The 18,117-nt window shown below is 38.9% G+C and overlaps 1 protein-coding gene across 6 annotated transcripts in view; it reads left to right on the top strand.

Moving 5' to 3' along the window:
- The window catches only part of tfec (transcription factor EC), a 101,445-nt gene extending 84,969 nt beyond the window's left edge, over positions 1–16,476 (top strand). For 3 of the 6 annotated variants that reach the window (XM_041780301.1, XM_041780304.1, XM_041780305.1), the window contains 7 exons: positions 1,564–1,818; positions 2,352–2,453; positions 4,108–4,228; positions 7,934–7,990; positions 8,092–8,167; positions 11,353–11,500; positions 15,318–16,476. In XM_041780301.1, coding sequence (XP_041636235.1) covers positions 1,564–1,818; positions 2,352–2,453; positions 4,108–4,228; positions 7,934–7,990; positions 8,092–8,167; positions 11,353–11,500; positions 15,318–15,803 — 1,245 coding nt within the window. In that variant the 3' untranslated portion in view covers positions 15,804–16,476. Of the gene's footprint in view, positions 1–721; positions 1,024–1,563; positions 1,819–2,351; positions 2,454–4,107; positions 4,229–7,933; positions 7,991–8,091; positions 8,168–11,352; positions 11,501–15,317 lie in introns of those variants that run through there. The other 3 variants (XM_041780307.1, XM_041780303.1, XM_041780302.1) reach the window with 3 other exon arrangements.
- The last annotated feature ends 1,641 nt before the right edge of the window (positions 16,477–18,117 follow it).

The raw sequence follows: 18,117 nt of genomic DNA, 5'->3' as shown, positions 1-18,117 counted from the left end.
CTAGTTAAAAAAAAATCGAATATATTGTTTTCCTTTACGTCACTTTTTCCAGTTTCACTTTAACATCATAGTTTCCTGTGAAAGCCAAAGTACCATACAGGCATTGTTCCTTATCTGTCTATCCAAATTGATTATATGAGATTAGCATTGGAAAGACTATCAAAAACTTTGGTAAATCAACGCAGCACGCCATTTCAACCAGTGGGTTAAATACTTTGGAGGAAGTCTGTTTAAAGGACAGGACAAGATGGCCATCAGTTCATAACAAGACTAACATTATAAAACCACGCCAAACAATACATGTATTATTGTCAAGTGCAGACAAATTTTCCCAGTAGGACATAAACTAATAAGCCAGTTGTAACAGTGAGCCACTTTGTAATTTGTGTGATTTTTAGGTGAGCAGGTTCTCTGATAAAAGCCCTCAAACTGGCAAAAATAATTGTATGTGAGTTATTGTTTGGAAAACTGATTAAAATTTTTACATCCAAACCAGTGAATGAATGAAAAGACTTGGTTAAAAATGGCATTAGATGAGTTATTTAAAACCCCCTTTGGGGAACAAGGGTCAATTGTGCTGGGACAACCCCTGGAGCTGGCAGCAGAGGACTGTGGGAGCTGACCACTGATTGGTCACTGGGAGAAAAAAGGGCGGTCTGACTGAATTAGTGATAGACGCTAAGGGCAGATATCCTGCAGTGATCAAACCCTGGGTGATCTGACAGTCCAGTGTTTGAAGTGATTATCATGCTAGGCAACATAAAGGCTTACCCCCAGCTTTGGGCCTAATTAGTTCACTAAGGGCCCTTTATAAGACATTGATAAGGGACCGTGGAGGAGAGACAGTCACTGAGTCAGCACAGCAACAGGATAGCAGCAGAAGCAGCAGCAGACTTGGATCCTTAAAGTTGACCTGCTGCTACAACAAACAAACCAATCTGAAGAGTATCTGCTTTTCTGAGAATGCCACACTTAACTGACTGCAGTTACTTCACGATGCGGGACGCAACCAGAGCTTCAAATGTAAGAATATGGAACACAGGAAAACTGCAGTGTCGTCTTTTTTAATTCTGTCATTTGCAGGGCTTTCTAAATATCTATGTGAGCTGTATGTGTATAATTTTTATACTTTTTTAAGGATTATCAGACTATGACTAACTGAAATTTCTATGTTTTGATCTTAACTGAATGCGGGGGAAAGTTGTTGATGAAATTAAGTCGGAAGAGGGTAGAAAACTGCTGAATTATGCTGATAGTTTACTAAGGAAGTCTTAAGAATTTGTCCTATTTCTGGTTAAAAAAAAAAAAAAAAAGGTTTGGTCAACATGTCAAACATGACTCACCTTAAAGCATGAACTTCTGCTCTCCGAGATCTTTAAATCTGCTCGGCATAAATGACTAACAATGGGAAAACTGTGACAAGCATCTATTTCTGTTGTCGAACTAAAACCAACAGCTGCCGTCTTAGTCAGTGTTGTGTCAGTGGTGTGAGTAACAGCATGCTATCTCCAACCTCTACACTACTTTTCATCTAAACCCCACAACAATTTGTGTTTGCTGCAGGTACACAGCCACCTGGAGAACTCCAAGTTCCACCTCCACCAGAGCCAGAACCAGCAGGTCAAGCAGTACCTGACGCTGGGCTCGAAGCTGGCGTCACCGGCCGGACAGGCCCACAGTGTACCGCATCCGCACACCCCGGGCCAGGCCCTGGCCACCGTCCCCATCATGAGGAATGGACACATGCCTTCAGTCAGCGACAGCAGCAACCCAAACAGCCCCGTCACTCTTCTCACTATGGCCAGCCACGACAGCGAGGTGAGTGGAAAAAGAAAGTTTGATAACGTGGAACTGAAATTGGGAAAAACTTGTTGCAAAACCAAAGAACTAAGGTCATAATTTTTGTAGATTTCACAACAGCTTTGTCATGTTCCTGCCCACGCTTTGCCCTGATAAATTTGAGGTAACCTAACCAGTAAAATATCCGTCAAGATTTTGGTTTAATCTGGGTGAGCTCCAGTTAATCATCCAAACAAAGTGATGCCATTATTGATCGCCCCCCTCTCTCTGATGTGCTCATCAATAACTTCAGACATTCAGTCTCTGATGAGAGAACCCCTTTCAAAGGAGGAAACTAGTCTGATAACAGACGCTTGTTTCTCCCACTAACTAACTTATGAATGACACGGTGGCGGGGAACTCGTCTGTTATTCGATTAGTCTCCGGACAGTCCTCCCCCTTTTTTTCCTGTCTATTTTGGTTTTGAATGGTGCGAAAGATAAGACTTGGACAGTGTGACAATATGACATGCGTCTGTCCATGAGTACACTGAAATTACTGTTTTCTTTTAGTTTCCAATGGATGAAGTTATTGATGACCTAATTAGTCTTGAATCCGGCTTCAATGATGGAGGCTTGGATTGCATGGAGCCTAACATCATAATGCAAAACAATGTAAGTATGAATCCCATTAACTACAGCTATAGTTGATTTCTGCATTTGTTTCTTAAGTGCCTGAACTGATTCCTTTTTTCTTTTTGAGTTGTGGGGTTCCTCCACCCAAACATTTAGGTGCAAGGTTGACTTGCTTGACAAGAAGGGGGCCCAGTCTAAGCTTGGGGTCAGCTTAAGTCTCAAGATAAGTCAAAGTTCACTGGGGCTTAGCAACATTTCTCACATTACTCAAGACGATCAACAATGTTGATTAGAAGAAATAGGAGGATGTTTGTGGACAAAGGCCTATGTTTGATTGCAGAAGACAATTTGTCGTGAGGTCCATTCTTTGGAGGAAACAATTAGGGCCCTATGAGTGGGATTCATAGCCCAGAAGGAATTCAAAACTTCTGGGTGGAAAAAATTAGGGACAAGGGGTCCATTTGGCCAGAGAACATTGCAACACCTGAGCCAAAACAGTGACAGTTTGTGGGACAGGAATACCAAGATTAGGCCTGGAGAAAAAGGGACACCAGATTCAGAGCCAGCAGGTTCCAAATAAGGAAATAAGCACGACAGAAGATTTTTGTTGATAGAGTTACTGAGCCATTGGGTTGGGCTAATGCATACAACTCCCTGTGGGCTTGTTCAGAAATGATACCATGCTTAAACGGATCAATTCATCCTAATTAGTCATACAGTGCAATGTATCACTTCGTTTTGCCGTGTCAACACATCCAGGAACGGCGACCGGAGAGGGATTGAAGTGATTAGAAAAAGGAGAAGTGGGGGGAAATGTTGCAATCTTTCATTTTGATAAGCCTCCTCTTCTTTTTCCCCCTCATGGAGAAAAAAAAAACGCACAGTAGGAAGATATCTGAAGTATCTGCAGCCTTTTCAGCTTTGTTTCTTTTGCTTGCATTCCTCTCGACTTGACTCGCAACCTTATCGCGTTTGCCGGTCTCGTAGTAAGATTTGACACACATGTCTTGGTTAAAATTGGCTGTGCGCATCTTGGAATGCATGTTGAATTCTGTAGCATTTTCCCATAAATACACAAATTCCAATTAGACACACATGTGTGTCAGCACGCCAGATCTTTGACATCTTCCCCCAGTCCATGAAAAGACGTCTTATCGCGGATTTGAAGCAGGCTTTCCCAGACCAGAGAGCGACTCGTAGGAAAACAGTTTTGCCTCTGTTCAAGCAGTTGACCTAGCTAGCCTTTTCATGTAGCGGGACGCTATTTTCAACACAGAGGACGCCTCTGTGTGAAGGGTGCTTTCAAAGGGAGGGGTGGCGTTAGAGGCGCTTGGAGGACTGCAGGCCTGGGTTGAAGGTCAGGGTTGGTTCAGGCAAATTTTGAAGATGGCCAGTTTTTGTGAGGTTGCAGCTCTGCAAATCTTGGTTTGCAATGTCCTGCTGAGTAAAACATGCAGAAACTACAACTCCCTGCTGTGGGGCTTAAAGATTAAGGCCTGGGGGTGGTTAAAAACCTCTGAAAGCCTCTGATCACTTTTGTCTCTTTAGTCAATGTGAAACAAAGCCGCACAGCAGCCAAAAACAACTATTAGTGTTACTTGTCAACATGCAGGAAATGCTAATGTTTCCCCTGCGACTGACCCTTTCTCTTTCTTCCCTACCCCTGTCTCTCTCCTCCCATCTTCCCTTCTAGGTGTCCCTCAGCGGCAGCATGCTGGACGTCTATGGGGGTGAACAAGGTATGAACGCCCCTAATGGTGGAATGAGTCCCACATCTAACCCCACAAAGCTCACTGTAAAAAGAGAATACACAGGTATGAACTCATACCGTAGCTTTGATTTAACTACTAACCACATAGCTCATACAAAGTTACAGTCAGAAAAGCTCTGGTTTTAAACTGAAGATGGCAAAGACTTGCTTTGAAATTGGGGGATGCTAAAAGGAACAAAGTGAGCCTATGTTAGCACTGGAAACTGTTAATTTGGGCAGATTAGTCTTAGTCAGAGGCGGACTTGACCTTTAGGCAAAGGTAGGCAATTGTCTGGGGCCCTGGACTGCAACACATAGTGTACTTAAACCTTTCACCTGCACCGGCCCTATCTGGCTGTTTATTTAAGGGTTAAACACACTCAGTAAAAATGAGATATATTGAGTAAACATGGTCATATTAAAGTAGCTAAAAAATTAACCGTAAATGATAAGATGTACATCAAATGTAAACATTTGTGTGAATTATGACATCTTTTTGATTATATCTATTTTTTTACTATTTCATTTGAAAAACACGAAAATTGGTGCCATTTGATATAACTTTTCTTTTCAGCAGATATTCTCTATTGTATATTTTACAACTATATTAGCAAATATTTATATTTGGCCAATTTTGAGTGGTTATGTTTGGTAAAACATGACCAAAAAATGGAAAAAAATATAACAAAGAAAAGTCCAAAATGGAACCGATTGTTTTTCTTTGAGTAAATAGTTATTTATTATTGAGATAAAAATTCAAACTTAGTTTATATAACTTAGCTTATATAACTGGTTACCATATGTCTATTGAGGGTCTCAAAATGGACATTTTGAAATCCTCCCAGACATTTATGTACAAAAATCATTAGTTTTACACCAAGTTACAAGTTTAATTTTCTTTGATAAATGAGAATATAAAAGTGGATGTGGAGATCCCAATGTCTGTGTTCGCAAAGGGCACAAAAATCCACAACTGAATTAAAATCACATTTTTTCACCTTGACAGTTTTAGTCCAGTTAAAGTTGATTTAAAGTCATTTCATTAAGGTCTTTAGTTCAAAACTTTGCTCTTTCTTTGGACCAATTTTATCAGTCACATTGTGAAATTAAAGTGATATTCCAGTATTTCAAAGGTGGGGTGTACAAGGTGATTGGAAATTGAAGTTGCATTAGCCTCCAGCAATTTTAGTGAGCGCTGCTCCCACAGACAGAACATGCTTGAGGGAGCTAGGCTATACAGCATTACAGATGGGTAAAGTTTCTTCATGCAATCTGGTGAGTTTGAGGGAAAAAAAAAAACTATTTTGCAATGCAAATTCAACATGTTATTATAGTTTACTTAGGCTAACAAATTAACAACAACTAAAATTTGAAAATAATTTTAATAACTGGAAAAAAAAATCTAAGCTTTCCAAAAAAACAACCACTAATTAAAACTTGATTGTGTGCTTACAAAACTAGCCACAATAAATAAAATTTGAGACAAAATCTCCCTGGTTTTAGTCTTTGACAGCAGCACACTGACATGTCCACCCAAGCATGGAGAAAGTAAATCTCCTGATTTGATTGTAGAAGACTTCACACAATAGTAATTTTAGGTCTTGAGTTGTGTACAAACATCAGAATTAAATAAATGAAATGAAAAGTGAGGAGCCCTTGTGGGTCTTGCCCCTGACAAGTATCCCACATTGCAAAAAAAAAAAAAAAAAAAAAAAAAAGGAAAACTAAAAAAACTAAACTAAAACAAAGCAACTTAAATTTAAAACAAAAGAGAAAAATAAATGGATATCAAAAACAAATGAAAAATCCCAAAAGATCATAACCTTGCACTTCAGTGCATCTAAACAGCTGTTTGCATCTGCAGTCTTGGTCAGACTTGACAACAACTGTCACTGAACCCTAGAACCAGCAGACAAAAATAATGCATATTCATAAAGAGTTAATGCCAATTGACTTAATCTCTTCTGTTTCTAACTGCACACTGTGTGTGTGTTATGCACCTTTAGAAAATTGCATAATATCCCAAATCACCAGTAAACCTGCACATCTGTACAGTCTCTTTTTCTACCTATTGTATTTTACATTCTATTTTATTCCTTTTTAATAATCTTACAAGCTTCAAGCCTTGTGTGGTTTTTATTAGCCTCTTATTTTTTATTCTTCCTCTATGTTATTTGTTTTGCACCAGACACCAAGTCAAATTCCTTGAATGTGAAATGTACTTGGCAATAAAACTTTATTCTTCAACAGCTGATGCAATGTATTAATAAGGTAATATCTAGTTATCATTCATTCAGCTCCTCTGGTCAGGGATGGTTTAATTTGAGGATAAAGTCGAGGTCTGTTAAACATCAGGGTTCAGTAAGGCAGGGAACTCTAGATGGGTAGTGATGCAGGCTGCAGGCATCTGTGAGCCGCTTTCCTCTGATCAGAAATGTCCTGGAAAAGTTTTGAGAATTCCCACTCATGACAAAAGTAGCTGTCTGTGTTCGTGAGCATAGTTTTTGGCCCATTTTAACCTAAAACTTGCTAAATTACACAGAGTAACTGTACTCGCTGTAGAGTTGTATAAACTGGCTCTCTCAAACATGTAATTTTTCAAGGCTCAATGCACACTTAAATGTCTGGAGGCTAATGCCACTGCAATTACCAAGTACCATATACAACCCAACTTCAGAAACACTGAAATATCCATTTAATACAAAAGAAAAACACTTATGCATTATAAATAGTCATAACTTTGAAAAACATTGAAGGAAATACTGAAGAAAAAGCAGAGAAAAATCAATGGATTCTTAATGTCCAACAGTCAAACACAAACATTTGAGTCTATGAAAAAACTTAACTCACTCATTGTCTGTTTTTATCACCAAAGCTCTATTTTTAGCTACTGTTAATCTCGTTTCTCATGGATAAAAGGAAGCTTACAACAGTTTTTAGTCATGGTTTTAGTCGCTGAAATGAACACTGCTAAAAAAGGCAACATGTTGTGTCTAATTCCCTGCTGAAGTCCAATCCAACCTTGTGCAGCAGGCAGACAAAGAACAAATGTTTAAGAAACACTCTCTCAATTGTCATTGGCTCTGATAATAGGCTGTAGAAACGTGTAGACTTTTTCCGTTACACTGCAAATAATACAAAAACAAAGGGCCCTTTAAGACATTTCTTATTAATGTCATGCATCAAGCGAAGCAGCCTAATTGATTTAGGAAATAGAAAGTATGCCTGAAGAACCCTTCACTCTCAACGGGCCAAATAAGTAAATTACCATCTGTTTCATTTGAGTGTGGGCAGAGAGGACAATGGGCTGTTACACAGACTTTAAATGGGCCTGATTGAATCAACAGAGACAAATTGGGAAATCCAATCTCAGGTCCTCAATTATGTAATTTAGAAGAATGTGAATACAAATATGGATGCAGTGGCATTTCTGTCCCTCTCCAGAGCAGATTAGCGAATTTGCTAAAGTGTCTTAATTACAGAGTAAGCAGTTTAAACACAATTTTTTTCCCCTCCCACAATGAGCTTCAGACATGCTGGAGGGGATAAACCGGGCTCTTTCAGTGTGTGAGGAGGTCACGAAAAAAAATCCTCATTCAGTCCTGACCCCGGCCTTGAACTCCAAACTCAAAACAAGTGATTGTGTTTGTGTCCTGACTAGACTTTTTGTGGTGCTTCTGGGGGTTTTTCGTTGTGTTTCGGCTTCTAAATTTGTGTGCGTCACTAACCGATTCGTTCTCCTTCTGTGATTTTTTTTTGTTGTTGACAGAACACGACACAAGAGTTATGGCAAAGGAGAGACAGAAGAAAGACAACCATAATCTAAGTAAGTGTTGCCTTTTAACTCCCTGTGGTGATGAGTAATGTTAGCCTTAAGCATAGCAGCGGACAAAGATGTAACTATGGCTTGTTTTTGTGCTCTTTTAGTTGAAAGAAGACGAAGATACAACATCAACTACAGGATAAAGGAGCTGGGGACGCTTATACCAAAGTCCAATGACCCGTAAGTTGTCAAATCTAGATGCATTTATCTTTCTTATTACAAGTCCCCATGGTGCTTTGCACAAATTGTAGGAGTAACTTCCAATGCCTTCTGTCAAACCGAGTTAGGGTACCAAAACTTGGGCATTTTAGAAAATGCAACATATTTTCAGATTATAATAACATTTATCTGGTTTCTTGATTGTAAAGAATATTTATGTTTATTTAACCAGTAAAACCTCATTAAGATCAAGAATTTCTTTTACATGCATGTCCTGGCTTGTGTCTCCAAGACCAAGACATTTGGCGGTCAAGACCAAGATATTTGGGCTTGTCATCAAGACCAAGACAAGCCCTGACTGAGACAAGACCAAGACCATAAAAATATTGCTGCAACTGTTTTCAAAGCCCCACAATGCGAAAAATCTCAAATCTGAGCACATTTTTTCAACTAACTTCTTGTCAAAAATAAATCATTGTACGCATAAAAGCCACTGACAAGTCCATAACCAGGGCCCGAGCACAGAGGCGGCAAGAGCCCTGTTGAAATCGGCTGGATTCACCATTATTATTTTTATTTGTTTATGTTCCAAGTCTTTTTGGACCCTTTAACATCCTCAAAAACAAAAAATCTGCAAACATATTTAGGATCTGAAAAACGCGAGGTTGATGTAGGTTTTACAGATGGCCCTCAGGAATTAATAGCGCCACCTGTCATGCTTCTACAGAACAGCCCCAAAGGGAACTTTGACCTGGAGTTATGAAATTTGGTGTGTAGATTCGGCTCAGGGAGCTCTGCAAAAAAGTCTCTTGGAGCAAATCTAACTCCAACAGAAAATCTACCATTTTGAATAAATTCGCCAAAAATTTGGTGTTTTTGGCCTCTTCCAGGGGTTACATTTGATCGTCCTAGTTGTATTAAAGATCTGAAAATAGATGTTATACTAGATTTGACAGATGAATGAGGCCAAAAATAAGCAATAAGAGGTATTTCTGACTAGAAGTAAGATAGACTGGTTTGTTAAGATCTGAGTTTTTGCAGGTGTTTGACACATACGGCACTTGAATAGATTTCCAAGGAGGCATGACAATCAGTGACCTAACACAAGCTGTTTTAAGTCATATTTCAACATTAAAAAATCAGGAACTGCTTAACTGAAAATGACATCATATGTCCAGCAGTAACAAAAGCGTCAGTTGTCACCAGGGGGGGGGGATTACACAATAATTGAAGCTATTTGTTGTTTTAGCTAGGGTTTCTCCTTGTTATCACATTAATGACATTGTAGAACAGCACATCAGTGGTGGTACTGATTAAAAAAACCCAGGTCCAGCCAGCCTAAGGTCAAGACAAGACCAAGCAAAAATGCTCTTGGTTTTGAAACAAGTACTACAACACTACTGCATGGTAAACAGTATCCAAAGATTTAAGCCATTGAGGAAATGCATGCATATATAAAAACATCACCTTAACCAATTAGAGGCATAAAAGTGGAAGCATCAAGACTTTTCTTAGCAGTAAACAAGAAACAAAATTATTTCCAAAATAAACACCCAGCCACAACTTTACCTTCTTTAGTTGCACAGTGAATCTTAGAATACAGCAACTTAACACACAAGAATTCAAGGTATTTATAAGACAATACAGACTGCATCACATCACCTTTAGGTGAAATAATAGAAAGCAGGTTTAGATTTTTCTGGGAACTTGAAAACATCATGATTTGGGATTTGTCCAGATTTAAGATCAGTTTTTAAGTCATGCAATGAGTGTCCAGAAAGCCTGATATTGTGCAGGAACAGAGCGACAAATAACAGTGTCGTCAGCGTATAAATGAAAATTTGCATTGGGAATGCTGTAGTTAATAAATTGAGGATTTGTTTGCTTTTAAAAACAACTGCCATTGGCACAAAGTCACTATAGATAGTCAGTGGGAGAACTGTATTTTTCTTTTGCTGTTGTATAATCAGAATCAGAATCAAGTTTTTTGCCAGGATTGTTTTACACATTGCAAATTGACTTGGTGTTTTGGTGCAAAAACAAAACTGAAGAATAAGAAATAATAAGAGGCTATGAAAACAGCAGTACCTTTGCTGGCAGGGAATTTATAGATTAATATTAAAATATGATAGCAATATGAAAGAACATTACAAAGACTCAGAAAGTATGAACAAGATGCAACAAAACAGGACAAAATAATGCATACCAACGCACTGATGAGGCTTTCTGCAGCACCATTTTGGGTGTGAAGTTCCTCTCCAGAATCATAGCTACAGTAGACTACTTAGGATTAAGGTAGATATAAAAAATCATCTACTCTTCATTTTACATCACTTGGACCTTGTGCAGTGAGGAAGTGTATTACATTCTAAGCACAAAGACGCTCTTAACATTGTTCATTGAATTCAAATGAGGACTCGAGCACATTTCAGTCATTTTTCAAGGGTGCACTTGAACCTCCATTGTAGTCGCTGCTCCGAGAGCCGTACATCCTCTCACTGGTTGGTGCCCAGCAGTTCAGCATGAATGATGAGGGAGAAGGGGTCAAATGCAAAAGAAGCAGGCCGCACCATTTGAATCAAAGTTTGAGGCACAATTGGAACGTAGAGACGGAGCGCGGGGCTGAATTGAAATCCAGCGGCCATCTTTTGCGGTTGAACTTTGCTTCGATTTTAAATGGAGGGTTGGGGTTGTCGCCGTGCCATTAACACGGGATAAAAGAGATTATTAACGCTGATCACACCAATGTCTCACTCGGTGTGAAAAAGGACGGTTTTACTACGGCTCCCCCTTTTCCCTTTTTTAAAGAAAAGCAATAATATCCGCCAAAGAATGACTTGCACTCTAGCACCTTGAGTCCAAAGCTCCATTTCCACCCTCCGTCTTCCTACTTAGCTCATTTTCCCTCACCTATTTTTACTCGAGGATTAATTTTACCGAACAAGGGAGGTACGAGAATGGACTTTCCACACAGCTACTTAACTATTCTATTAAAATTCCCATTCAGTGTCCCCATGTAATGTCCAAGGATGAATAATTGCCCCATGTAAATCACCATTTCTTACTCATACTATAAAAGAGATTGAAAAAAACCCCTCTGTGTTAAAACTTTTCACCCCCTTTTTTTCTTTATAGCAGAGAATATTCTGCAGACATCAGGAGGTTCTGTGTAAAAGGTTATCTTTAACATTTCTTCTGTCTTGCAGAGACATGCGCTGGAACAAAGGCACCATCCTGAAGGCCTCGGTGGAGTACATAAGGTGGCTGCAAAAGGAGCAGCAGCATGCTCGGGAGCTGGAGAGTCGACAGAAAAAGCTGGAGCAGGCGAATAGGAGGCTGCTGCTTAGGATCCAGGTAATTAAGCCGATCAGTCAGAACCCATTCGTGTAGAATTAAAAATAAACATGATAACCTGACATGCCAGGTATATTTTACATGCATATGAGCAACACAAGTTCATTCAGGAATACTCTTGTCATACATTCATCCATTTTATTGCAAAGTGAATATGCAGTTTTACTCAAAGACTTCGTTCAAAAGATGCTCCTTGGGTTAGTCAGGCAGCATGCTTTGACTTTACAGAGAGTTCATGGGTAGAAACCCCCTTATGGATAGATACATCTATGACAGTGCGTACTGAATACAATAAAATTTGTTCAAAACCAATGAATCCATAGAAGCATGAATCTGACTCTGATGGGGCAAGTGTTATGCTATAAAGGAGGAGGCTGGGGTGGAGGAGGTTAAGCTTGGCCTGCAGCAGCAGTGTGGTGCATCAGCATTAATACAAGCAGGGATTATTGATGTTTAAATGGACCACTGTATTGAGAGAAAGAGTTGTGATTGGCTGTGGGAGCTGGGTCACAATAATTAAGATCAGTTGACCGTCAGCTGATCACAGCTGGGCGTGTGGAGCCAGTTGGTAAACCAAACTTTTGCTGAAGCTGGTTGTGAGAGAGGTAAAAACCTCTTTTCCACTGATGGAAGCTTTAAGTGCAGTTACTTCTCTGTTAATAAAGAAATGTTGCCAGCAATAGCATTGAGTTGGACCTGTTCCTGTAAATAAACTAATTTCACAGAAGAGCAAGAACAATAGTCCAGTTAAACATCCGTACACAGCTACAACCATAGCACATCTTTACTGTGCATGTAAACGACTGACTGTTGTCTGAATGACCTCCTTTACTCTTGCAGCTACCTGCTAATTACCTGAATAATACAGAAAATGAGCCAAGCTCTTCCAGTAAAAGAAAATCAGGTCAGAAACAGATGGTGAGCACCACTAATGAAAGAACTACTTGCTACAAGCATACAAAGATTGTGGTTTTATCAGAGTTGCCTGGAAAAAGAAGAAAAAAATTAAGCATCCAGGAAATGTTGACCACAGGTGACGATAAAAGGACAGTCATGATAGGGTCATGCTGAGGTTTTGGGATGAAAATGGTGGGAGAAAATGTGTTGACATTATACTTTGTGATAAGTGGGTGTGGGAGAAGAGTGTATCAACAATGAGACTCCTGAATAGCTGTGAACTGAAACATTACTGTAGTACAGGGAGGGGATGTGGGTGAGGTTGGAAGCAGTGTTAATTTCGTCGACTAAAACTATGACTAAAAATTCTGCCTCTCAGCTGTAGAAAGCAGAGACCTCAAGTTTGGCAGAGTGCATAGAACACACTTCCATGAATTTAGCCAAGAAAATAAATGCTTGAACAAAAAGTTCAGACTAAAATGTGAGGACATTTTATGGACTAAAACTAGACTGAAATGTTTTGAGTTTTCTTCGACTAAACCTAGACTAACACTGAAAAGGATAGTAATGACTAAAATGTGACTAAACACAAAATAAATTTCATTTAAAGACTAAAACTAAGACTAAAATTAAAAATAGCTAGTACCCTAGCTTTATTTAGCCTGAGTACAATGTTGAAGTGCAAAGAATGTCAGCTCCTGAAGTGTAAACTTTAGACTTGCTCCAACCAAAGGAATCCCTTTTGGGTCCCATGTTAAAATGCCCATTTTTACAGCAGATAAACATGTTTACTGCCTGGTGAAGAAAAAAATATTTAGTAACAATTTCTTTATGGTACATTGTAAAAAATAATTCATCTTTTTTGACCATATTTAGCCAAACAGTTGTACATGCATTTGTATGATTAAGGATGTGGGTGTGTCGACTCTTGTGGAGTAGTATTTAAAACAGCAGTTCTACTCTTATCTTGAAATAATTTCTTGTGAGATATTGTTCATTTTTGCCTTTTTAATGGAATCTATATCAAGGTGAAAAAACATAACTGGATGGCAAAACAAGGAGGTCCAAGTTTTCTGCCACTTACTCGGCTTATTTTCTTTGTTTTCATGTAGTGCCTATGAAGCTTTAAGTGCTTTAACACTTTTTCCAAGTTTATTTAATTCTCATGAGTTCCAAGTTAAGGTTTAGTGTTGATGTTTTAACACTCACACTTTTTCTTTTACAAGCTAAACTGTACTTTTAACACAATATTGTGCTATTTTTTTGCACTTTCTCTTTCACTCAGTTGTGTAAATTTAAGATATTTGTAATTTTAATTATTTACACAGTTCAAAGCACTTTTCAAGATTGCCACCTTACATTGAACAACTGTGGCAAAGTCAGGTGTCTCATGGCAACAATGGAGGAAAGGGACAAATGCATAGCTAGAAAATGACCTGAGTTTTCTCCACCTAAATTATAGTAGTTTTTCATTAATTGTAATTTTTATTTAGTTTTTACTTTTTGTTTTAATTTCCATTAAATGCTTTTGAAATCCTTTCCTGCTGTTTTTTTTAAGTTGAGTTTGTATTTTGCAAAAATGCTTAATTTTGGTTTAGTTTTTATTAATTTTGTGTTAGGTTCTCTTTATCATTTAGGGGTACTTGCCTGGGTTGAATCATAAAAAAATAAAAAAAATCATAAAAAAAAATGAATAAGAAAAAAAAAATAATCAAGCAGGCTACTCTTCACTTTTCATTTTATTTATTCAAATTTCATATTTAAATAAAACTCAGAAGAAAACCTAAAATTAACCATTGGGTGATATCTTTAGTTAAATCAAGCCGTTTTATTCTCTCAAGCGTGGGTGTTCATGTCAATCAGTCTCCTGTTGTCAAAGCCTAAAACGAAGGAATTTTGACCCTAATTTCATCTTATTATAGTTAGTTTTTCTAAGCACAGATTAAAGGTTTTGTCAGTTTTGAGTTTTTGGAAAAGCTTAGTTTTAGTTAGCTAAAATTATTTTCACATTTCAGTTGGAGTTATTTGGCTAGTTTAACTATAATAACCTTGTTCTGCACTCCACCCACTGTTATGGACCACCTCCTACCACAGACAGGAAGTGACAAACTTAGTGGATTACTTCACACATGGTGCAGAAGTGTTTAACATCAAAATCAACAATTCCCAAGAAATTTGGGCGAAGGAATCCCAGCAGTAATTAATGTACAACGGGCAACATCTAAACCCATCTTAACACATATAAACACTCTGCCCAAGGGCTTGATGGGAAAAATGCCAGTTTTGAAATGGCAGTGGTTTGAGGTCAATTGCTTACGTTTTTTCTTTCACTAATCTTAACTGACATGAATCCGATGCACAAGCCAGACTTTAAATAGCTATTATCTAAAGAGTTACAGTTGGCTCATGTACCGGGGGGACTTATATACCAGTAAATATTGCAAAGACTCAAGACAACATTGATGCAAGTGCATGCAGCTGACACTGCCACACACTGCATAAGCGATAGAAATTTCAACCCTGTATGTGGCCACTTCACTTTCGCTTCTTAGAATGAGCTGTAAAACACAATAAGATCACACTGGAAGGGTTTGACACCACTTTTTAACGCTTTTCTTCACCATTAGGTCATAATCATGCTTTTAACCAAACGGGGGGTATTCAGTTGCTGCTGAAGTTGCTGTTGAGTGCTGGTTTGACTGGAAACACTCCTCATCTAGAACAACAGTTACAGAGTGACTAGTTGGCTGTGAGTCTAACAACAAGCACCAGAGCTCAGCTACTGTACCGAAGCTAGTCTGGAGTCCAAAAAATGACTGTGGCTTATATACCAGGGTGACTTTTATTATGAATTTCACAGTACTTGGGGATATGATGGTGCCATCTTTAAATTAATTTCTTTCCTTTGTTTTTTTTCCAGGAGCTTGAGATCCAGGCCCGAGCGCACGGCCTCCCAAACATGACAACAGCTCTGGGAACAGTTGAACTCTCCTCCCACCTCCTCAAACAGCAACAACAACAGCAACAACAGCAGCAGCAGCAACAATCGTCCCCCCAGCCTCAGCAGCCCCAGCAGCCACCCATCTACCAAGAGGACCCCAACAGCGACTACCTCCAGAGGATAGCTGTGGTGGCGGGTGTTCCTTCCATCCCCAGCGCTGCCGTGCCCCAGGATCACATCCCCGGCGCTGATGGCTGCACCACGTTCTCCGACCCACTGTCCCACTTCACAGACTTCTTCAGCGCCACGCTCAAAGAGGAGCACCGGCTGGACGAGATCCTGATGGACGACCCGCTCTCACCTTTTGGCACCGACCCACTTCTCTCAGCCGGCTCGCCCGGAGCCGCATCCAAAGACAGCAGCCGCAGGAGCAGCTTCAGCTCCGCGGAGGGTGACGACCTATAAGACTTTGCTCTACAGTAGCAATCCTGAGTGGTGAAGGGCACGCACAAAGCCTTTAAATGACTTTTTGCTCCAGGTGTACAAAAACAACCACTCTGAGGGTTGCAGCCAGTTTCAATGACAGCTAAAATACCTGACAGTGCTCAAAACTTCAATCAAATGAGTATCTGAGCAGCCGATGGACTTCCTGCTCCTCTGTGTAACTTTATTATAGACCTATTTTTCTGCCTCCCAGACAGAGCGGAAACAGACTCTTACAAGAAAAAGGGAGACATTTATCAGCCTTCATGTATGTTATATAAACGGCAATGTCTACTGTTATTTTGGTAAACACTGTGGTAGCCAAACACTGTAAAATATGCAAGAAAGTCACTGAAAAACAGCCAAAATGCATCTTTTCTTAACCAAAATACTACTATGTCAAAAAAGGATTATTTGGCTTGTGATGATGTTTTGTGCCTTATTCAAACTCACAGTTTTGTCTTAAAAAAGACACAAATCTGTAACTGTTGACTCACCACAATGCCTAATCATGTCTTTGTCTTTTTAAGTGTTTTTGTTAAATAAGTGTTTATGTATTTATATATGTTCTAATCCATGTATTCTTAGGAAAAGATATATATTATCACCTAACATGTTACCTTTTGTATGTCTCAGTAGGGGTGGGGAAAATATAATAAACCCCTTTTTTGATACACCTGATTTTGTGTATCTTTGATATCTCAGGCAAAGTTCAGGGTTAGAGTTAGGCATTTACTCACCTGACAAATCAGATAGTCTGCTCCACATGTCCATGGCACGGGATATATTTCACATCCATCTGGGTATCACTCCACATACGGTGTTGAGGAAGGGCTGAACCTTTTAAAAGACAAAGAAACATTGGTCAGGTATATGCATTTACAATAAAAATGAGACATTTGTACGCCTTTAGTATCAATAAATTCAGATTTATAACGTGATGGGATGTAAAGCTGGACTGCACAATGGCAAGAAGGTCCCTGGTAAAGGTTTGTCCCACATTCCAAAAAAAATGCGTGTTAGCTTTATTGGTGACTCTAAATCAGTGGTTCTCAAATTTCGGTCTAAGGACCCCTAGGGGCCGCGAAATAATCTAAAATAAATTATCTAATTAATACCATCATTTAAAATCACACAGCGCCATTAAACAACCATACTAAACCAATGACTCCCACATAAGCCAGCTTCGGGCCAGGTCCCTAGCCCCGAAAAGTTTGAGAACCCCTGCTCTAAATTGCCTGTAGGTGTGAGTGTGGTCGATTGTTTGCATTATGTCAGCCCTGTGACTGATTGATGACCAGTCCACGGTGCACCCTGCCTCTCGCCCACATTTGAGATTGTATCACAAATGTATGCAAACATCTGAATTCAGTAATTAATGGGTGTGGCCAAATGTCCATATAGTGCATATGTATTTACTCTAACACAAGTCAAGAATTCAAAAACTACTGCAAACAAAATATACTGTATGTAACAAAAGTACTTTTGGATGATATACTGCAACACTAGATCAGTTGTTCCTAACCTGTTGATTGCATGAAAAAATAGATTTTTTTTTTTTTACTTTAAAAGACGTAAATGTACTTAAAGCAAAAAGTAGTATTTCTGAGACTTTAAAGTCAAAATCCAACTACTGTTTTCAGTTTTCTTTTACTTTTTTTAAACTCTACAATATTGTAAATTTTACATTATAAACTTGACATTTTTTAGTTTGTAGTATGAAAATTTAAGACTTTTTAAAGGGGACATGCAAAAATCACTTTTTCAGGCATTTCGAACAAAAATATGTGCTCCTGGCCTCCCCTCAAGTACCAGAAAGTACTTGAGGGGATTGTGGAAAGTACCTTTCTCCACTTTTCAGTAAATGTGCACTGAAACAAACCATTCTCAGGTTTTCTAAGATGACAAATATGAATAAAAAGGAGGCAAAAATGGGTACAAATTAGGCACAGTTAATGAAAAGTGGCTAATAATAGTGGTAAAATTGGGGAAAAGTGGTTAAAAAGTGGCACAGATAAATACTTTCAACATTAGAACCCAATTATAGTTTGTCAGCTCCAAACTGAGGTAGCTGTTAGCACCAGTGCTACTGACACATACAATGACACGAGCAATAAGTCACGACTAAGGAGGGCCATGCTCTTGGTCTGTGAGGGGCCAAGACTTACTTTTCATGGACTTTTTTAACATTAGCATAAATCTCACCAAGTCACCATGTTTTTATTTAACATAAAATTAATTTTATGCATATATTTTCATTACAATTGGTAAAATACATAGTCTGAAATCATTTAAG

The sequence above is a fragment of the Cheilinus undulatus genome, linkage group 23 (assembly GCF_018320785.1).
Source record: "Cheilinus undulatus linkage group 23, ASM1832078v1, whole genome shotgun sequence".
Taxonomy (NCBI): Eukaryota; Metazoa; Chordata; class Actinopteri; order Labriformes; family Labridae; genus Cheilinus; species Cheilinus undulatus.
The sequence above is the reverse complement of the archived record's forward strand: the minus strand, read 5'-3'. Positions and strand labels throughout refer to the sequence as shown.